Source organism: Tursiops truncatus, chromosome 9, assembly GCF_011762595.2.
Source record: "Tursiops truncatus isolate mTurTru1 chromosome 9, mTurTru1.mat.Y, whole genome shotgun sequence".
NCBI lineage: Eukaryota > Metazoa > Chordata > Mammalia > Artiodactyla > Delphinidae > Tursiops > Tursiops truncatus.
The window spans coordinates 100,037,165-100,055,500 of NC_047042.1; the positions used below are offsets into that span (position 1 = coordinate 100,037,165).

Here is an 18,336-nt window from a genome sequence, read left to right on the forward strand (position 1 = left end):
TATCTCTTCCCTCTTGCGACTACCTCCCTCCCACTGTCCCTATCCCACCCTTCTAGCTGGTCACAAAGCACAGAGCTGATCTCCCTGTGCTATGTGACTGCTTCCCACTAGCTATCTATTTTACATTTGGTAGTGTTTATATGTCCATATATACACTACCACTCTCTCACTTTGAACCAGCTTACCCTTCCCCCTCCCCACGTCCTCAGGTCTATTCTCTGGTAGGTCTGCATTGTTATTCCCGTCTTGCCCCTAGGTTCTTCATGATCATTTTTTTTTTTTTTAAGATTCCATATATATGTGTTAGCATACGGTATTTGTTTTTCTCTTTTTGACTTACTTCACTCTGTATGACAGACTCTAGGTCCACCCACCTCACTACAAATAACCCAATTGCGTTTCTTTTTATGGCGGAGTAATATTCCATTGTATATATGTGCCACATCTTCTTTATCCATTCATCTGTCGATGGACACTTAGGATGCTTCCATCTCCTGGCTATTGTAAATAGAGCTGCAGTGAACATTGTGGTACATGACTCTTTTTTTTTTTTTTTTTTTTTGTGGTACGCGGGCCTCTCACTGCTGTGGCCTCTCCTGTCGTGGAGCAACAGGCTCCAGACGCACAGGCTCAGTGGCCATGGCCCACGGGCGCAGCCGCTACGCAGCATGTGGGATCTTCCCGGACCGGGGCACAAACCCGTGCCCCCTGCATCGGCAGGCGGACTCCCAACCCCTGCGCACCAGGGAAACCCTGCGCCACCAGGGAAGCCCTCTTTTTGAATTATGGTTTTCTCAGGGTATATGCCAGTAGTGGGATTGCTGGGTCATATGGTAGTTCTATTTTTAGTTTTTTAAGGAACTTCCATACTGTTCTCCATAGTGGCTGTATCAATTTACATTCCCACCAACAGTGCAAGAGGGTTCCCTTTTCTCCACATCCTCTACAGCATTTATTGTTTGTAGATTTTTTTTTTTTTTTTTTTTTGCAGTATGCAGGCCTCTCACTGTTGTGGCCTCTCCCGTTGCGGAGCACAGGCTCCGGACGCGCAGGCTCAGCGGCCATGGCTCACGGGCCCAGCCACTCCGCGGAATGTGGGATCTTCCCAGACCGGGGAAAAAACCCGTGTCCCCTGCGTCAGCAGGCGGACTCTCAACCACTGCGCCACCAGGGAAACCCATGTTTGTAGATTTTTTGATGATGGCCATTCTGACTGGTGTGAGATGATACCGCATTGTAGTTTTGATTTGCATTTCTATAATGATTAATGATGTTGAGCATTCTTTCATGTGTTTGTTGGCAATCTGTATATCTTCTTTGGAGAAATGTCTATTTAGGTCTTCTGCCCATTTTTGGGTTGGGTTGTTTGTTTTTTTGATATTGTGCTCCATGAGCTGCTAGTAAATTTTGGAGATTCATCCTTTGTCAGTTGCTTCATTTGCAAATATTTTCTCCCATTCTGCGGGTTGTCTTTTCATCTTGTTTATGGTTTCCTTTTCTGTGCAAAAGCTTTGAAGTTTCATTAGGTCCCATTTGTTTATTTTCGTTTTTATTTCCATTTCTCTAGGAGGTGGGTCAAAAAGGATCTTGCTGTGATTTCTGGCATAGAGTGTTCTGCGTATGTTTTGATAGTGTCTGGCCTTACGTTTAGGTCTTTAATCCATTTTGAGTTTATTTTTGTGTATGGTGTTAGGAAGTGTTCTAATTTCATTCTTTTACATGTAGCTATCCAGTTTTCCCAGCACCACTTATTGAAGAGGCTGTCCTTTCTCCACTGTATATTCTTGTCTCCTTTATCAAAGATAAGGTGACCATAGGTGTTTGGGGTTATCTCTGGACTTTCTATCCTGATCCATTGATCTATATTTCTGTTTTTGTGCCAGTACCATACTGTCTTGATTACTGTAGCTTTGTAGTATAGTCTGAAATCTGAGAGCCTGATTCCTCCAGCTCCATTTTTCGTTCTCAAGATTGCTTTGGCTATTCGGGGTCTTTTGTGTTTCCATACAAATTGTGAAATTTTTCGTTCTAGTTCTGTGAAAAATGCCATTGGTAGTTTGATAGGGATTGCATTGAATCTGTAGGTTGCTTTGGGTAGTAGAGTCATTTTCACAATGTTGATTCTTCCAATCCAAGAACATGGTGTATCTCTCCATCTATTTGTATCATCTTTAATTTCTTTCATCAGTGTTCTATAGTTTTCTGCATACAGGTCTTTTGTCTCCCTAGGTAGGTTTATTCCTAGATATTTTATTCTTTTTGTTGCAATGGTAAATGGGAGTGTTTTCTTAATTTCACTTTCAGGTTTTTCATCATTAGTGTATAGGAATGCAAGAGATTTCTGTGCATTAATTTTGTATCCTGCTACTTTATCAAATTAATTGATTAGCTCTAGTAGTTTTCTGGTAGCATCTTTAAGTTTCTCTATGTATAGTATCATGTCATCCGCAAACAATGACAGTTTTACTTCTTCTTTTCCAATTTGGATTCCTTTTATTTCCTTTTCTTCTCTGATGGCTGTGGCTAAAACTTCCAAAACTGTGTTGAATAATAGTAGTGAGAGTGGGCAACCTTGTCTTGCTCCTGATCTTAGTGGAAATGCTTTCAGTTTTTCACCATTGAGAATAATGTTGGCTGTGGGTTTGTCATATATGGCCTTTATTATGTTGAGGTAAGTTCCCTCTATGCCTACTTTCTGGAGGGTTTTTATCATAAATCGGTGTTGAACTTTGTCGAAAGCTTTCTCTGCATCTATTGAGATGATCATATGGTTTTTCTCCTTCAATTTGTTAATATGGTGTATCACATTGATTGACTTGCGTATATTGAAGAATCCTTGCATTCCTGGGATAAACTCCACTTAACCATGGTGTGTGATCCTTTTAATGTGCTGCTGGATTCTGTTTGCTAGTCTTTTGTTGAGGATTTTTGCATCTATGTTCATCAGTGATATTGGTCTGTAGTTTTCTTTTTTTCTGATATCTTTGTCTGGTTTTGGTATCAGGGTGATGGTGGCCTCGTAGAATGAGTTTGGGAGTGTTCCTCCCTCTGCTATATTTTGGAAGAGTTTGAGAAGGATAGGTGTTAGCTCTTCTCTAAATGTTTGATAGAATTCGCCTGTGAAGCCATCTGGTCCTGGGCTTTTGTTTGTTGGAAGATTTTTAATCAGAGTTTCAATTTCAGTGCTTGTGATTGGTCTGTTCATATTTTCTATTTCTTCCTGGTTCCGTCTTGGAAGGTTATGCATTTCTAAGAATTTTTCCATTTCTTCCAGGGTGTTCATTTTATTGGCATATAGTTGCTTGTAGTAATCTCTCATGATCCTTTGTATTTCTGCAGTGTCAGTTGTTACTTCCCCTTTTTCATTTCTAATTCTATTGATTTGAGTCTTCTCCCTTTTTTTCTTGATGAGTCTGGCTAATGGTTTATCAATTTTGTTTATCTTCTCAAAGAACCAGCTTTTAGTTTTATTGATCTTTACTATCATTTCCTTCATTTCTTTTTCATTTATTTCTGATCTGATCTTTATGATTTCTTTCCTTCTTCTAACTTTGGGTTGTTTTTGTTCTTCTTTCTCTATTTGCTTTAGGTGTAGGGTTAGGTTGTTTCTTTGAGATGTTTCTTCTTTCTTAAGGTAGGATTGTATTGCTATAAACTTCCCTCTTAGAACTGCTTTTGCTGCATCCTATAGGTTTTGGGTCGTCGTGTTATCATTGTCATTTGTTTCTAGGTATTTTTTGATTTCCTCTTTGATTTCTTCAGTGATCTCTTGGTTATTAAGTAGTGTGTTGTTTAGCCTCCACGTGTTTGTATTTTTCACAGATTTTTTTCCTGCAATTGATATCTAGTCTCATAGCCTTGTGGTCAGAAAAGATACTTGATACGATTTCAATTTTCTTAAATTTACCAAGGCTTGACTTGTGACCCAAGATATGATCTATCCTGGAGAATGTTCCATGAGCACTTGAGAAGAAAATGTATTCTGTTGTTTTTGGATGGAATGTCCTATAAATATCAATTAAGTCCATCTTGTTTAATGTATCATTTAAAGCTTGCGTTTCCTTATTTATTTTCATTTTGGATGATCTGTCCGTTGGTTAAAGTGGGGTGTTAAAGTCCCCCACTATGACTGTGTTACTGTCGATTTCCCCTTTTATGGCTGTTAGCATTTGCCTTATGTATTGAGATGCTCCTATGTTGGGTTCGTAAATATTTACAATTGTTATGTCTTCTTCCTGGATTGTTCCCTTGATCATTCTGTAATGTCCTTCTTTGTCTCTTATAATAGTCTTTATTTTAAAGTCTATTTTATCTGATATGAGAATTGCTACTCCAGCTTTCTTTTGAGTTCTATTTGCATGGAATATCTTTTTCCATCTCTTCACTTTCAGTCTGTATGTGTCCCTAGGTCTGAAGTGGGTCTCTTGTAGACAGCATATATACAGGTCTTGTTTATGTATCCATCCAGCCAGTCTATGTCTTTTGGTTGGAGCACTTAATCCATTTACATTTAAGGGAATTATCAATATGTATGTTCCTATTACCATTTTCTTAATTGTTTTCGGTTTGTTATTGTAGGTCTTTTCCTTCTCTTGTGTTTCCTGCCTAGAGAAGTTCCTTTAGCATTTGTTGTAAAGCTGGTTTGGTGGTGCTGAATTCTCTTAGCTTTTGATTGTCTGTAAAGCTTTTAATTTCTCTGTCAAATCTGAATGAGATCCTTGCTGGGTAGAGTAATCTTGGTTGTAGGTTTTTCTCTTTCATCACTTTAAATATGTCCTGCCACTCCCTTCTGGCTTGCAGAGTTTCTGCTGAAAGATCAGCTGTTAACCTTATGGGGATTCCCTTTTATGTTACTTGTTGTTTTTCCCTTGCTGCTTTTAATATTTTTTCTGTGTATTTAATTTTTGATAGTTTCATTAATATGTGTCTCGGCGTATTTCTCCTTGGTTTTATCCTGTATGGGACTCTCTGTGCTTCCGGGACTTGATTAACTATTTCCTTACTCATATTAGGGAAGTTTTCAACTATAATCTCTTCAAATATTTTCTCAGTCCCTCTGTTTTTCTCCTCTTCTTCTGGGACCCCTATAATTTGAATGGTGGTTCAGCATTTAATATTGTCCCAGAGGTCTCTAAGACTGTCCTCAATTCTTTTCATTCTTTTTTCTTTATTCTGCTCTGCAGTAGTCATTTCTACTATTTTATCTTCCAGGTCACTTATCCATTTTTCTGCCTCAGTTATTCTGCTATTGATTCCTTCTAGAGAATTTTTAATTTCATTTATTGTGTTGTTCATCATTGTTTGTTTGCTCTTTAGTTCTTCTAGGTCCTTGTTAAATGTTTCTTGCATTTTCTCTATTCTATTTCCAAGATTTTGGATCACCTTTACTATCATTATTCTGAATTGTTTTTCCAGTAGACTGCCTATTTCCTCTTCATTTGTTAGGTCTGGTGGTTTTTACCTTGTTCCTTCATCTGCTGTGTGTTTCTTTGTCTTCTCATTTTGCTTAACTTACTGTGTTTGGGGTCTCTTTTTCACAGCCTGCAGGTTCGTATTTTCCGTTGTTTTTGGTGTCTGCCCCCAGTGGCTAAGGTTGGTTCAGTGGCTTGTGTAGGCTTCCTGGTGGAGGGGACTAGTGCCTGTGTTCTGGTGGATGAGGCTGGAAATTGTCTTTCTGGTGGGCAGGTCCACGTCTGGTGGTGTGTTTTGGGGTGTCTGTGAACTTATTATGATTTTAGGCAGCCTCTCTGCTAATGGGTGGGGTTGTGTTCCTGTCTTGCTAGTTGTTTGGCATAGGGTGTCCAGCACTATAGCTTGCTGGTCTTGGCATTGAGATGGAGTGGAGCTGGGTCTTGGCATTGAGATGGAGATCTCTGGGAGATTTTTGCCGTTTGATATTACGTGGAGCTGGGAGGTCTCTGGTGAACCAATGTCCTGAACTTGGCTCTCCCACCTCAGAGGCACAGCTCTGACGCCTGGTTGGAGCACCAAGAGCCTTTCATCCACACGGCTCAGAATAAAAGGGAGAACAAAAGAAAGAAAGAAAAAGATTTTTTTTTAAAAAAAAGTTATTAAAATAAAAAACAAAAAATAATTAGTAAAAAATTTTTTTCAAGTAATTAAAAAGAAAGAAAGAAAAACCAAACCAAAAAACAAATCCACCAATGACAACAAGCGCTGAAAACTATACTAAAAAAAGAAAACGGACAGACAGAACCCTAGGACAAATGGTAAAAGCAAAGCTATACAGACAAAATCTCACATAGAAGCATACACATACACACTCACAAAAAGAGGAAAAGGGGAAAAAATAATATTTCTTGCTCCCAAAGTCCACCCCCTCAATTTGGGATGATTCGTTGTCTATTCAGGTGTTCCACAGATGCAGGTACATCAAGTTGATTGTGGAGCTTTAATCCGCTGCTTCTGAGGCTGCTGGGAGAGATTTCCCTTTCTCTTCTTTGTTCTCACAGCTCCCGGGGCTCAGCTTTGGATTTGGCCCCGCCTCTGCATGTAGGTCGCTGGAGGGCGTCTGTTCTTCGCTCAGACAGGACGGGGTTAAAGGAGCCGCTGATTCGGGGGCTCTGGCTCACTCGCGGGCGGGGGCGCGGGGGGTGGTAGGGGCATGGAGTGCGGGGCGGGCCTGCGGCGGCAGAGGCCGGCGTGACGTTGCAGCAGCCTGAGGCGCGCCGTGCGTTCTCCCGGGGAAGTTGTCCCTGGATCCCGGGACCCTGGCAGTGGCGGGCTGCACAGGCTCCCCGGAAGAGGGGTGTGGAGAGTGACCTGTGCTCGCACACAGGCTTCTTGGTGGCGGCAGCAGCAGCCTTAGCGTCTCATGCCCGCGTCTGGGGTCCGCGCTTTTAGCCGCGGCTCGCGCCCGTCTCTGGAGCTCCTTTAAGTAGTGCTCTTACTCCCCTCTCCTCGCGCACCAGGAAACAAAGAAGGAAGATAAAGTCTCTTGCCTCTTCGGCAGGTCCAGACCTTACCCCGGACTCCCTCCGGGCTAGCCGTGGTGCACCAACCCCCCGCAGGCCGCATTCACGCCGCCAACCCCAGCCCTTTCCCTGGGATCCGACAGAAGCCGGCACCTGAGCAGACAAGCCTCTCGGGCTGGTGAGTGCTGGTCGGCACCGATCCTCTGTGCGGGAATCTCTCCGCTTTGCCCTCTGCACCCCTGTCGCTACACTCTCCTCTGTGGCTCCGAACCTTACGCGGGGGCTACTCTTCATTGTGGTGCGTGGGCTTCTCATTGTGGTGGCTTCTTCTGTTGCGGAGCGCAGGCTCTAGGCACGCGGGCTGCGGGCTCAGTAGTTGTGGCGCATAGGCTTAGTTGCTCTGTGGCATGTGTGATCTTCCTGGACCAGGGCTCAAACCCGTGTCCCCTGCATTGTCAGGCGGATTCTTAACCACTGTTCCACCAGGGAAGTCCCTGAATTCTTTTTAATATGTTCCTATTAGTGGAATTTCTGTGTCACATGGTACTTCTTCTTAACTTTTTGAGGAGCTGCCAAACTGTTTTCCGCAGCAGCTGAACCATTTACATTCCCACCAGCAACGTATGAGAGTTCCAATTTTTCCACATCCTCACCAACACTTGTTATTTTCTGTCTTTTTTGTCTTGTTTTAATTCTAGCCATCCTGGTAGATATGAAGTGGTACCTCACTGTGTTTTTAATTTGCATTTCCTTAATGACCAATGATGTTGAGCATCTTTTCTTGTGCTTGTTGGCCATTTATATATCTTCTTTGGAGACACAGATGGTATTTTTCACCTATCAAATTAGCCGACATGATTTTAAAATGTTTGTGTTATGTAATATTATAGAAGCTATTTTAAGTGAAAAATGCAAAGTGTTAATTGAACAGTGTGTGTGCTGCCAACAGTAAAAAAAAAAAAAAAAAACTATATATGTTTAAAAATGGGGCTCTTTTTAGCTCAGTTTTGATTGAGGCATGAAGACAACAGATGTTATATTCCAAAGTGAGTTGTCGGACACAGTACCATAAAGAAATTTCAAAATAGATATCTGAGAAGCAAACTCAGCTACACTGAATCAGATCGTTAGAGTTAGAGATGATTTTTAGAGAAAGCTGCTTGCTAAATCCTGGTTAGAGGAACTTGATGTGAATTTCCTGTGTTGGGGGCTCAGCACATTCTCAGACATCAGTACAACAAAACCAGAAACCTTTTGGGGGTGAAGAGAAATGAACGGATGTTGGCTTCTCACCTGAGAATCAAAAGGGCAAAAGAAGGGCTGTGGCTAGCTACGGAACCAAGGACATTTGCTTCAGTGTTAGTATCTGTTCTGATGGCAGAGTTTGCTCAGACAATGGATGTTTGGGTAAGAGAGCAATAAAGGTCATCTTAGATCATGTCCAATGGGGCTATCTAGAAGGATGGACAGATCTCAGCAGAGGAGAAGCTAGAGGTCGAACACAGGACCCTAAGTTGCTGAGGTGGGAGTCTAGACCACCCGGATAGAATGCATTTGCCCAGTTTATGGGAACTGCAGATAAGAGACTACCAGGGATGGGAAGGGGGGTGGTCCTCAGAATCACCGTGCAGCCACACCGTAATAGAAGGAGTCAGCTCAGAGCACCCTGCTCTCTCACCAAGAAAGAACTTCCCTGCCCCATTCACTTGTCTCTTACCCTCCTTTGGCTTTAGTGAGGTCTGAAACCACAGAGGGTAAGCTGGGGAAGGAGACCAGTAAGGAAGAGCTAAGAAGATTTAATGCAAAGGCAAGTGACCCTCCCGCAGGGCCACCTGGTTGGGGGGTGGGTTCTGCATGCAGGCAGGGAAGCTTCGATTGTAACAGGGGCCTGAAAATTCTAATTGCTGAATTGAGACTGTTTTCAACTTCTGCTGTCTAATAAGACTTCTAATTAACCTAAGAGAGCAGAGAAGTCTTGGGGCCTGCTCTGTTTTGTAACCAATGGCAGGGAATGGACCAGTCCTCCCTATAGATTTATTTATTTACTTATTTATTTATGGCTGAGTTGGGTCTTCGTTGCTGTGCGTGGGCTTTTTTCTAGTTGTGGCAAGTGGGGGCTACTCTTCGTTGCGGTGCGCAGGCTTCTCATTGCAGTGGCTTCTCGTTGCGGAGCGCAGGCTCTAGGCATGCGGGCTTCAGTAGTTGTGGCTCGTGGGCTCTAGAGCTCAGGCTCAGTAGTTGTGGCGCACTGGCTTAGGTGCTCCACGGCATGTGGGATCTTCCCGGACCGGGGCACAAACCCGTGTCCCCTACATCGGCAGGCGGACTCTCAACCACTGCGCCACCAGGGAAGCCCTTCATGGTATCTATTTAACCACAAAAGTTTTTAGTTTTGATGAAGTCCAGTTTACCTGTTTGTTTCTTTTTTCTTCTGTGGCTTGTATTTTTGGTGTCATACCTAAGAAACCATTACCTAACTCAAGGGTCGTAAAATGTATGCCTGTTTTCTTCTAAGAGTTTTATAGTTTTAGCTCTTACCTTTTGAGGTCTGTTATCCATTTGACTTAATATTTGTGTTTGGTATGAGTTAGGGAGTCCAACTTCATTCTTTTCATGCAGATATCCAGTTGTCTCAGGATATTTATTGAAAAAAATGATTCTTTCCCAATTGAGTTGTCTTGGTACCCTTTTCAGAAATCAATTGACAATAGATGCTTCATTTATTTCGGCACCATTAATTCTATACCTTTGGTCTATGAGTATCTTGTGCCAATATTATATTGTTTTGATTATTGTAGCCTTTTAGTAAGTTTTGACAGCAGGAAATCCTTCAACTTTGTCCTTCTTTATCAAGATTGTTTTAGCTAATTTGGATCCCTTGCCTTTCCATATGAATTTTAGGATCAATTTCTGTAAAAAGAACCAGTGGGATTTTGATAAGGATTGAATTGCATCTGTAGATTGATTTGGGAGATTATAAAACATTTTAATAATACTAAGTCTTCTGATCTAAACATAGGATGTTTTCATACGTTCCTATGATTTTATGTTGGCTACAAGAAAAAGTCTAACCTCTGCCCCTGAGTTTTGAGGTCCCTTCCAATTTGAGACCACCTAATATATTTTAACACACATATTCTTTATTTTGGCCATGCCAGGTTTTCCCATGTTCTCAAAGCAGAATAGACCCTCACTAAAGCTTGAATTCAAGAGGAAAAGTAATTATGCATCTTTGCATCTCAAGCACCAAACTAAGTACCAAGGAAGGTTTCCTTGCAGTAAACATTTGCGACATTGGGTTGATCAATCTAGGCTGAGATAAAATGACATTTTAAAATTGAAGGTCAGCTCAGTTCCATCTGCTTCTTTAGAATCTTCCCCAGACTCCTCTCTAACCCACAGTTCACCAGCTTCTTCTGAGTATCTGTGGCACATGATGTCCTGCATTTTTGATATAATATAAAATATGTGTTTCTTGTCTCCTGCCAGTGAAGCTGAAAGCACCTTAATAGCCAAACACATAGTAAATGCTGGACAAATGCTTGTCGCCTTGATTCGGGCTGTCAGGTGTTTCCTACACATGCACTAACACTCGCCTGTTCTTGCCTCCCCAGGGGATGTTCTGGTGTTCCTGGATAGCCACTGCGAAGTGAATAAAGTATGGCTGGAGCCCTTGCTGAATGCCATTGCCAAGGACCCCCGAATGGTGGTGTGTCCACTGATAGATGTCATTGATTATGTGACCCTGGAATACCAGCCCTCTCCTGTTGTCAGGGGAGCTTTCAACTGGTATCTGCAATTTAAATGGGATCATGTTTTCTCTTATGAGATGGATGGACCAGAAGGGCCAACTAGACCTATCCGGTGAGATTTCTTCTGGTAATGGAAAAATAGCACGTAGGTATTGGGAGCAGGGGGAAGCTTTCAGAGATTATGACTTTGATTTCATGAGCTTAATGAAGAGAAATATCTTATTATTTATCTTGTTTCTAAAAGTCTGTAATAATAGAATGTGGTAGGTTTTGTTTCTTTAAGTTTCACTCACTGGGAATGAGCATCTCACCCCAGTTCGGAATACCACCATGGTTAGTATCCCTTTGATTTCAGAGGTCCAGCTTTAAAATGTGGACTTGGTTCTCAGGAACAAGTTACATGTTTATCAATGATCAAAATACTAGCACTGGGCTTCCCTGGTGGTGCAGTGGTTGAGAGTCCGCCTGCCGATGCAGGGGACACGGGTTCGTGCCCCGGTCGGGGAGGATCCCACATGCCGCGGAGTGGCTGGGCCCGTGAGGCTATGGCCCCTGAGCCTGCGCGTCCGGAGCCTGTGCTCCGCAACGGGAGAGGCCACAACAGTGAGAGGCCCGCGTACCGCAAAAAAAGAAAAAAAAAAAAACAAAACTAGCACTGTCGATAGCCCAGAAAAAGTCGATGTCTTTGCCAAATTCATGTATAAAATATTTATCCAAGTGCTTCCATCTGTAATTTTATAGGTTGAGATGAATGTGATTTTCCTGGAATATCAGTCTTGGAAAATATATTTCTAAATGTGAGAATAATTTGAATGTTATGACTTCTAACTGCACTTATGAGGTTATTTCTCAAGAGACTTCCTCCAGATCACTCCCCACATTTACTGATAACTTTGACACCAAGCTCACTTCTCCTTTAATGTTAACCTCTTTGTTTTACAAACCACATGAGTCAATTTTCTAACACCATAGCCTAGCAAGTCCTTGATCTTTGCCTCTATTTTAATTTAGCTAGAGCTGTGTGATCTTGAATGAGTTACTTAACCTCTCTGCACCTTATTTCTTTATCTGTAAGTCTGGAGAATAACAGTACTTCACAGGGCTCTTATGAGAATTAAATGACATACATCAAAGCTTAGAACAGTATCTGTCCATAATAAGTACTGTATAAATGTTAGATATTTAATATTATTCCTACAGCCATACACTGGATCTTCACCTTCTAAATTACCACTTATCCCTCTCCTTGGCCACAACCCAGGACCCTCCTGGCTTTTTCCTGCTCTGTTCCCCCCACGCCCACCCTTGGACATCATCAAGATGTCCAGTTCTTTGATTTCTCTTTTTACCCCTCACAGTTTTCTTTCTGCTTCTGTGGTCTAGACTTTCTGATCTATAAATTCTCTTCTCTTCTGCCACATCCCACTGCACTTCTGCCACGATAGCCCTGCAAAGCTCCAACCCTGGTTCAATTCCACCATCTATTTCCGTTGTTCCTTTAAGAGATGTGAATTGATTCTTCTGCACATTGATGGTCTCCAGCCCCATGCTGCCTTGCAATCCTTTTATCCACTCATTCCCAGAAGTGGGTATTCCCATTCCACTTTAGTACTTCCCTTAATCCCAAGAGCTGCCCCTGCCCTGAACCCCTACTCTTAGTAAGCAAACTGACCTCTTAAATCAAGGATGAAATAAAGACTATCTAAGAATTGGGAGGAATGATTGGGAAATCATATAGTATCAATACTTTATGCCAGAACTGTAATGGATTATGCAGCCATTAAGCATGACCACATATGAACACTGTATAGCCATCTTCCAGATCTCCCATTGCCTTCTCTCATCCAGTGATTAACCAGCTCCAGGAGACCCGTCCTTTGTGATGATTCTCATATCACATCTGTCCATCTCTCTGACAGTCCTCATGGCCCAAGCCATCACTGCTCTAGGCTTAGACTCTACACCCTAAGGGACAGTCTGGCCTACAGCTCCTCCTCTTCATTCCAGTCTCTCTGTTGCTATGTTAATTTTCTTAAAACCCCACTTTGCACATGTCACCCATCTTGCTTATTGTCTTTCCACTGCCTTTAGGATAACATGCAGATTCCTTCGTATAAGTTCGAATGACTCTTCGTATGACTCATAACTTTGTATGACTCTGATATTCCTCTGCCCCAGCCATCACTTGTTAGATGTTTAGGGCTGCCATGTACAGCTGCACAGGCTGTGCACTGCATATTTCCAGAAGGCACTGTTCACAAAGACTATAGGTAATCAGCATCCCTGGAGTTGTGCATTAAGGCAGCTGTTAGGGGACTTCCCTGGTGGTCCAGTGGTTAAGATGCCGCGCTTCCACTGCAGGGGGCACAGGTTTGATTCCTGGTCGGGGAACTAAGATCCCAGATGCCACATGGTGCGGCCAAAAAAAAAAGAAAAAAAAAGGCAGCGCTTAGCTGGGCCAGTTACCTCTCTCAGCTTCAGTATCTTCATCTGTAAAATGATGATGATAATAATAATACCTACCTCTCTGGATTACTGAGGGCCTTAAATGAGCCAATACTTGTAAAGCACATAACTAAAGGCCTGACACAGAGGAAGGGATCAGTATAAATGGTAGCTATTGTTAATGTTACAGACTTCAGGATGAAAAAGAACAAAGTTATACTTCATTTAAATAAAACTTAATATGTAAAAATCATGATTTACTAAAAAATAAAGCATCAATCTTTTGAGTTCATCTCAAAGTAATCTAAAATGAAGTTACTTTTAGTAAGAAGTAGCTGAAATATTCCACTTACCAAAAAATTGACTTATAATTTTTGTAATATTTCTGTATCTCACATTTTAAGTATTTTTTATGCTGTAAAAATTCAATATGGAAATTGGATTTCTAATAGTCAATTAGAAAAGTAACATTTTGGAACTCTAATACACTGTTAGTATATATACATTTGTAAATGCTTTTTGAAAATTTGGCAATATAAATTAAAAATTTTATAAATATTCTTATTCTTTAATGCAATAATTCTACTTCTTACAATTTATCTTCAAGAAGTTGAGAGATAGGTCCAGAAATATATATTGTATCAATATTTATTGTAGTAAGAAAATCAAAGCAACATAAATGTTCAATATTGAAATGGTTAAAAAAGTATATTCATATTTTGTAGAATATTATAGAGTTAAAATTTTTGAAGGCTAGTTAACTAAAAAGGAAAATTCTCACAATATGTTAAATTTTAAAAAATCAGGCCATAAAAAACTTACATCAGTATAATGTGGAATCTAAAATATGATACAAATGAACTTATTTACAAAACAGAAACAGACTCACAGACATAGAAAACAAACTTATGGTTACCAAAGGGGAAAAGTGGGAGAGGAATAAATTAGGAGTTTGGGATTAACATATATACACTACCTTATATAAAACAAATAATCAACAAGGACCTACTGTATAGCACAGGGAACTATATTCAGTATCTTGTAATAACCTATAATGGAAAAGAATTTGAAAAATAATATATATATGTCTATTTGAATCACTTTGCTATACACCAGAAACTAACACAAAATTGTAAATCAACTATACTTCAATTAAAAAAAATCAGTATAATACCAATTGTGTGATTATATATGTATATATTACATATGGAATATATATTATACATATGATATGTTGTAATACAATTATAATGTATAATAATATATGTAAGAAAAAAATAGGTTGTTTTAAAGAGTTAAAGGAAAAAAATTAATTTTAGGTATTAGCCATGAATTAGCATTCATATCTGAAGATATATTTTTCCCCTACTTACAATAGTTCTAATGACAAAAATAAAAGGTGGGTGAAACTTAGAACAAGCAAGGAAAATCGTGGCCTTAAGCTTCTACCAACGACACTCGTGGCCCCTAGGGAGGGGGACATGCAGGGACCAGCTTCGTCCAGTTACCAGATAGGATGACTCCTAGCAGACTACAGGCATGCTGTTCTCTCTCACATTAAAAAAATAAAATGATTTTATTTTATCAGCCATTTCCCCTTTCCTTTTCTCTCCTTTGTATTAAACCACCTAGAAAGAGTCGTCGGTATCACTCTCTCCAGTTCTGTTAAACTGTTCACTCGACTTTAAGCTCACTGCAGTCAGGCTTGCCCTCCCCGCTAGCTTCACACTGTCATGTCCAGTCCTCAGTCCTAGTCTTACGTGACCTGTCAGCCGTGTCCATGCTGCTGGCCTCTCCCTCCTCTTTGACGGGCACTCTTCCCATGGCCTCCAGACCACCAGAGGCCCCAGCTCTCGCTCCTACTTCACCGCTGGTTTATTCCATGCCCTTTGCTGATTCCTCCTCTTCTCCCCGACCTCTCACTGCTGAAGTGCCCAGGGCTCTGTCCTCTTCACCTCCCCTCGCTCACCCATTGCTTCTCATCCACCTTGTTCTGGTGACTCTCAGGCTCCGACCTCTCTCAGAACACCAGACTCCCCTATCCAGCTGCCTACTGGCATCTCCACTTTCATGCTGAACAGACACCTCAGATATGTCCAAAACTGAATCTTCCCACCAAAAACTTCGTTCCACCGTAGCATTCCCCATCTCAGTGCATGGTAACTCTAGGGGCTTCCCTGGCGGTCCAGCGGTTAGGACTCCACGCTTCCACTGTAGGGGGCACGGGTTCCATCCCTGGTTGGGGAACTAAGATCCCACATGCTGCAGCGCGGTCAAAACAGACAAACAAACAAACAAATCAGTGCCTGGTAACACTATCTTCCAGGTTATCCAGGCCAAACTTCCTCCAACCCTGCACATCCCACCCATAGCAAGTCTGCTGGCTCCATCTTCAAAACCTATACAGAATTCAGCCACATCTCATCTCCTTCATTGCTATACCCTTATCCAAGATGCCATCATCTTCCCCTGGGACCATCACAACAACCTCTAACTAGTCTCCCTACTTCCACCTTTGCTTGTTGATTAACTAATTTATCCCTAACACATCACAGTGGCTTTACATAGACTTTTTGGAACAATGAATGAATGGATCTGTAATTATTTTCAAACTACATAGTTTGGTATTATTGGGCTCTGCTGTTGGCCCACCAAAAAAGATGCTATGTAACATTATGGTTTTCTCAGAAGTAAATAGGACAATTCACTCAATGCCTTTAGAGAGGGAGATCTCTAAATTCCCACTACCCAATTCAATCATCATCGCTGTGGGAAGCTCACGTACTAAAGAAAATTTTCCCCGTCACCAGGACAACGTTTCAGAATAGATTGCTTACAAAATTTGACGAGAGCTAAGTTAAAGCTATTGTTGCCTATTTTGTGGTAGTTGTGACTTTACCTTAGTAATTTTACATGCTTCAATGTATATTAAGATAATTTTGGTGTTAGTTAGTATGGGTGTTTTCTAGTTTTTAACTGTTATCACTAATATTTAATATGGTTTTGGCCAAAATCCATAATGACTGAATTTATGGAATAAATTTAATATTTGTGTGTCCTTTTTAGGTCACCTGCAATGGCTGGAGGAATTTTTGCTATAAATAGGCATTATTTTAATGAAATCGGACAGTACGACAAGGGCATGAATCTCTGGGGAGGAGAAAATTTGGAACTTTCACTAAGGGTAATTAAGACTTTTTGTTTTAAATAGTCACCTTTGTACATAGAAAGTAAAATCTAACTTCAAGTCCTGTAATATGCTGTGGCCACGACACCCTGTTTGCCTGCGCAAGCATCTGGCGCCATTCAGGTGTCGCGTGAAGTAAATGATTTACGGGATTCCTCACAGAAATGGAAAGCCTTTAACAAGATACCAGATTTTCTTACCTATGCTTTCTCTAATATATGGTATGTGAGAGTAATGTGATATTTTTATCTGTTTGTGGAATCTCTTTTTTATTATTCTGATTGTCTTGGTATTAGTAGTGTGTTGAAAAAACACAGGATTAGGAGGTAGGGGACTTGGGTGTCACTGAATTTATGGGGTATGTTAAGTCTCAGTTTCTCCATCTGTAAAGTGAGAGGATTTGGTAGAAGATGTCTAATAAGTTTTCTCCTAACTCTTAAATCCTGAGATACCTGCTACAACAGGGATGAAACTTGAAAACACGGTAAGTAAAAGAAGCCAGACATAAAAGACCATATATTTATGAGTCCATTTGTGTGAAATGTCCAGACGAAGCAAATCCATAGAAATAGAAAATAAATTAGTGGTTGCCAGGGGCTGGGGGAGGAGAGTGACTATACTGAAAATCACCGAGTTGTAGCCTTTGAAACGTGGATTTCTGGTGGTGTATAAATTATGTCTCAATAAAAATAATAGATTTAATTTTTTAAAAAATCCTATGATATTGAAACACTAGACCTTAGGGTGAGTCTCAGCCCTACCACTCACTTGCTATATGATCCTTGGCAGGTCATTCATTTTTCTAGTTCTCGGTTTCCTCATCTGTTAAACAGGAATAAGTAAAAATGCCATTCTCAGAATTTTATAAAGATTTAATGTGGGAATTCCCTGGTGATCCAGTGGTAAGGACTCCCTGCTTTCACAGCTGAGGGCCCGGGTTCAGTCCCTGCTAGGGGAACTAAGATCCCGCAAGCCGCATGGTGTGGCCAAAAAAAAAAGAAATTTAATGAAATAATGGGGGTGGAGAATAAGGTACAAAGTAGATATTCCTGGAGAGTCTGAAGAAAATACTAAGCTATTCAAACGTTTATCATATGTTAATCATAGGTAATTTTTTGTATTTGACTGAATTCTAATAGATTTTTATAATGATCATTTTGAACTGTGCATAGAAGTCTGGGCTGTGAGCTCGCCATCATTGCCCTTCACATCCTTTTCTCCCTTTTCTCTGCTTTGTCTCTTTTCCCAACAGAGACAACTGGATGTCGAGAAAACAGCTTCATTTACGGCTAAATTCCTATTCTCTCTGAGCTTTGGTTTCCTTACAAGTAAAATGAAGAAAAAAATTCTCTCTATTACAGGGTTGTTGTAAAGATAAGAGTTTATCGGAGCTGATAAATAAGCTGATAAATAAGCAGCCATTATTGTTCCACTTTAATTTTGCTAACTGCTCTTTATACTCTCTGAAATCATCTGCAGCGATTATACTTTGAACTGCGTTTCTCTTAGCATGTATTAAGATGTTCACCAGATTTGCTTTTTGTGTTTTTCCAATTTTTTTCTGCTTTGGATTTTATCTCCCTCTTCCTTCTTGTGGCTGGCTACTTTCTACATTTTTTTAAGGTTAGTTTAAGCACAGTCTTCTCTCGTAATGCTTCAGATACCTTACTTTGAATATAGGAATATCTAGAGCAATATATTTTTCCTTCAAGTCCCTATTTGGCAGTATCCTGTAAGTTTGTTATTTTCATTGCTTTTTTTTCCCTACTCATTTGTTCCCTTCTGATCCAGGCATTATTTTTATTTATTTATTTTAAAACATTTTTATTATAAAAGTAATACAAATAGAGAAAAACTAAAATATTGAAGAAAGACAAAGTCATGCATTTCCTGCCCTGCCATCCTATTATAACCAGTTAGTAATTTATTTTGTCATCTTTTTATTATATACTTGGTGTGTTATTTATAGCCATAATCATATGCATTCATACACTTTTGTATCTTGCTTTTTGTTACT

General features: G+C 40.5%; 1 protein-coding gene across 4 annotated transcripts in view; it reads left to right on the forward strand.

Moving 5' to 3' along the window:
• Positions 1-18,336, forward strand: part of GALNTL5 (polypeptide N-acetylgalactosaminyltransferase like 5) — a 125,578-nt gene that overhangs the window by 87,276 nt on the left and 19,966 nt on the right. For all 4 annotated transcript variants that reach the window (XM_019930315.3, XM_073810117.1, XM_073810118.1 and 1 more), the window contains 2 exons: positions 10,550-10,799; positions 16,199-16,316. In XM_019930315.3, coding sequence (XP_019785874.1) covers positions 10,550-10,799; positions 16,199-16,316 — 368 coding nt within the window. The remainder of the gene's footprint in view (positions 1-10,549; positions 10,800-16,198; positions 16,317-18,336) is intronic.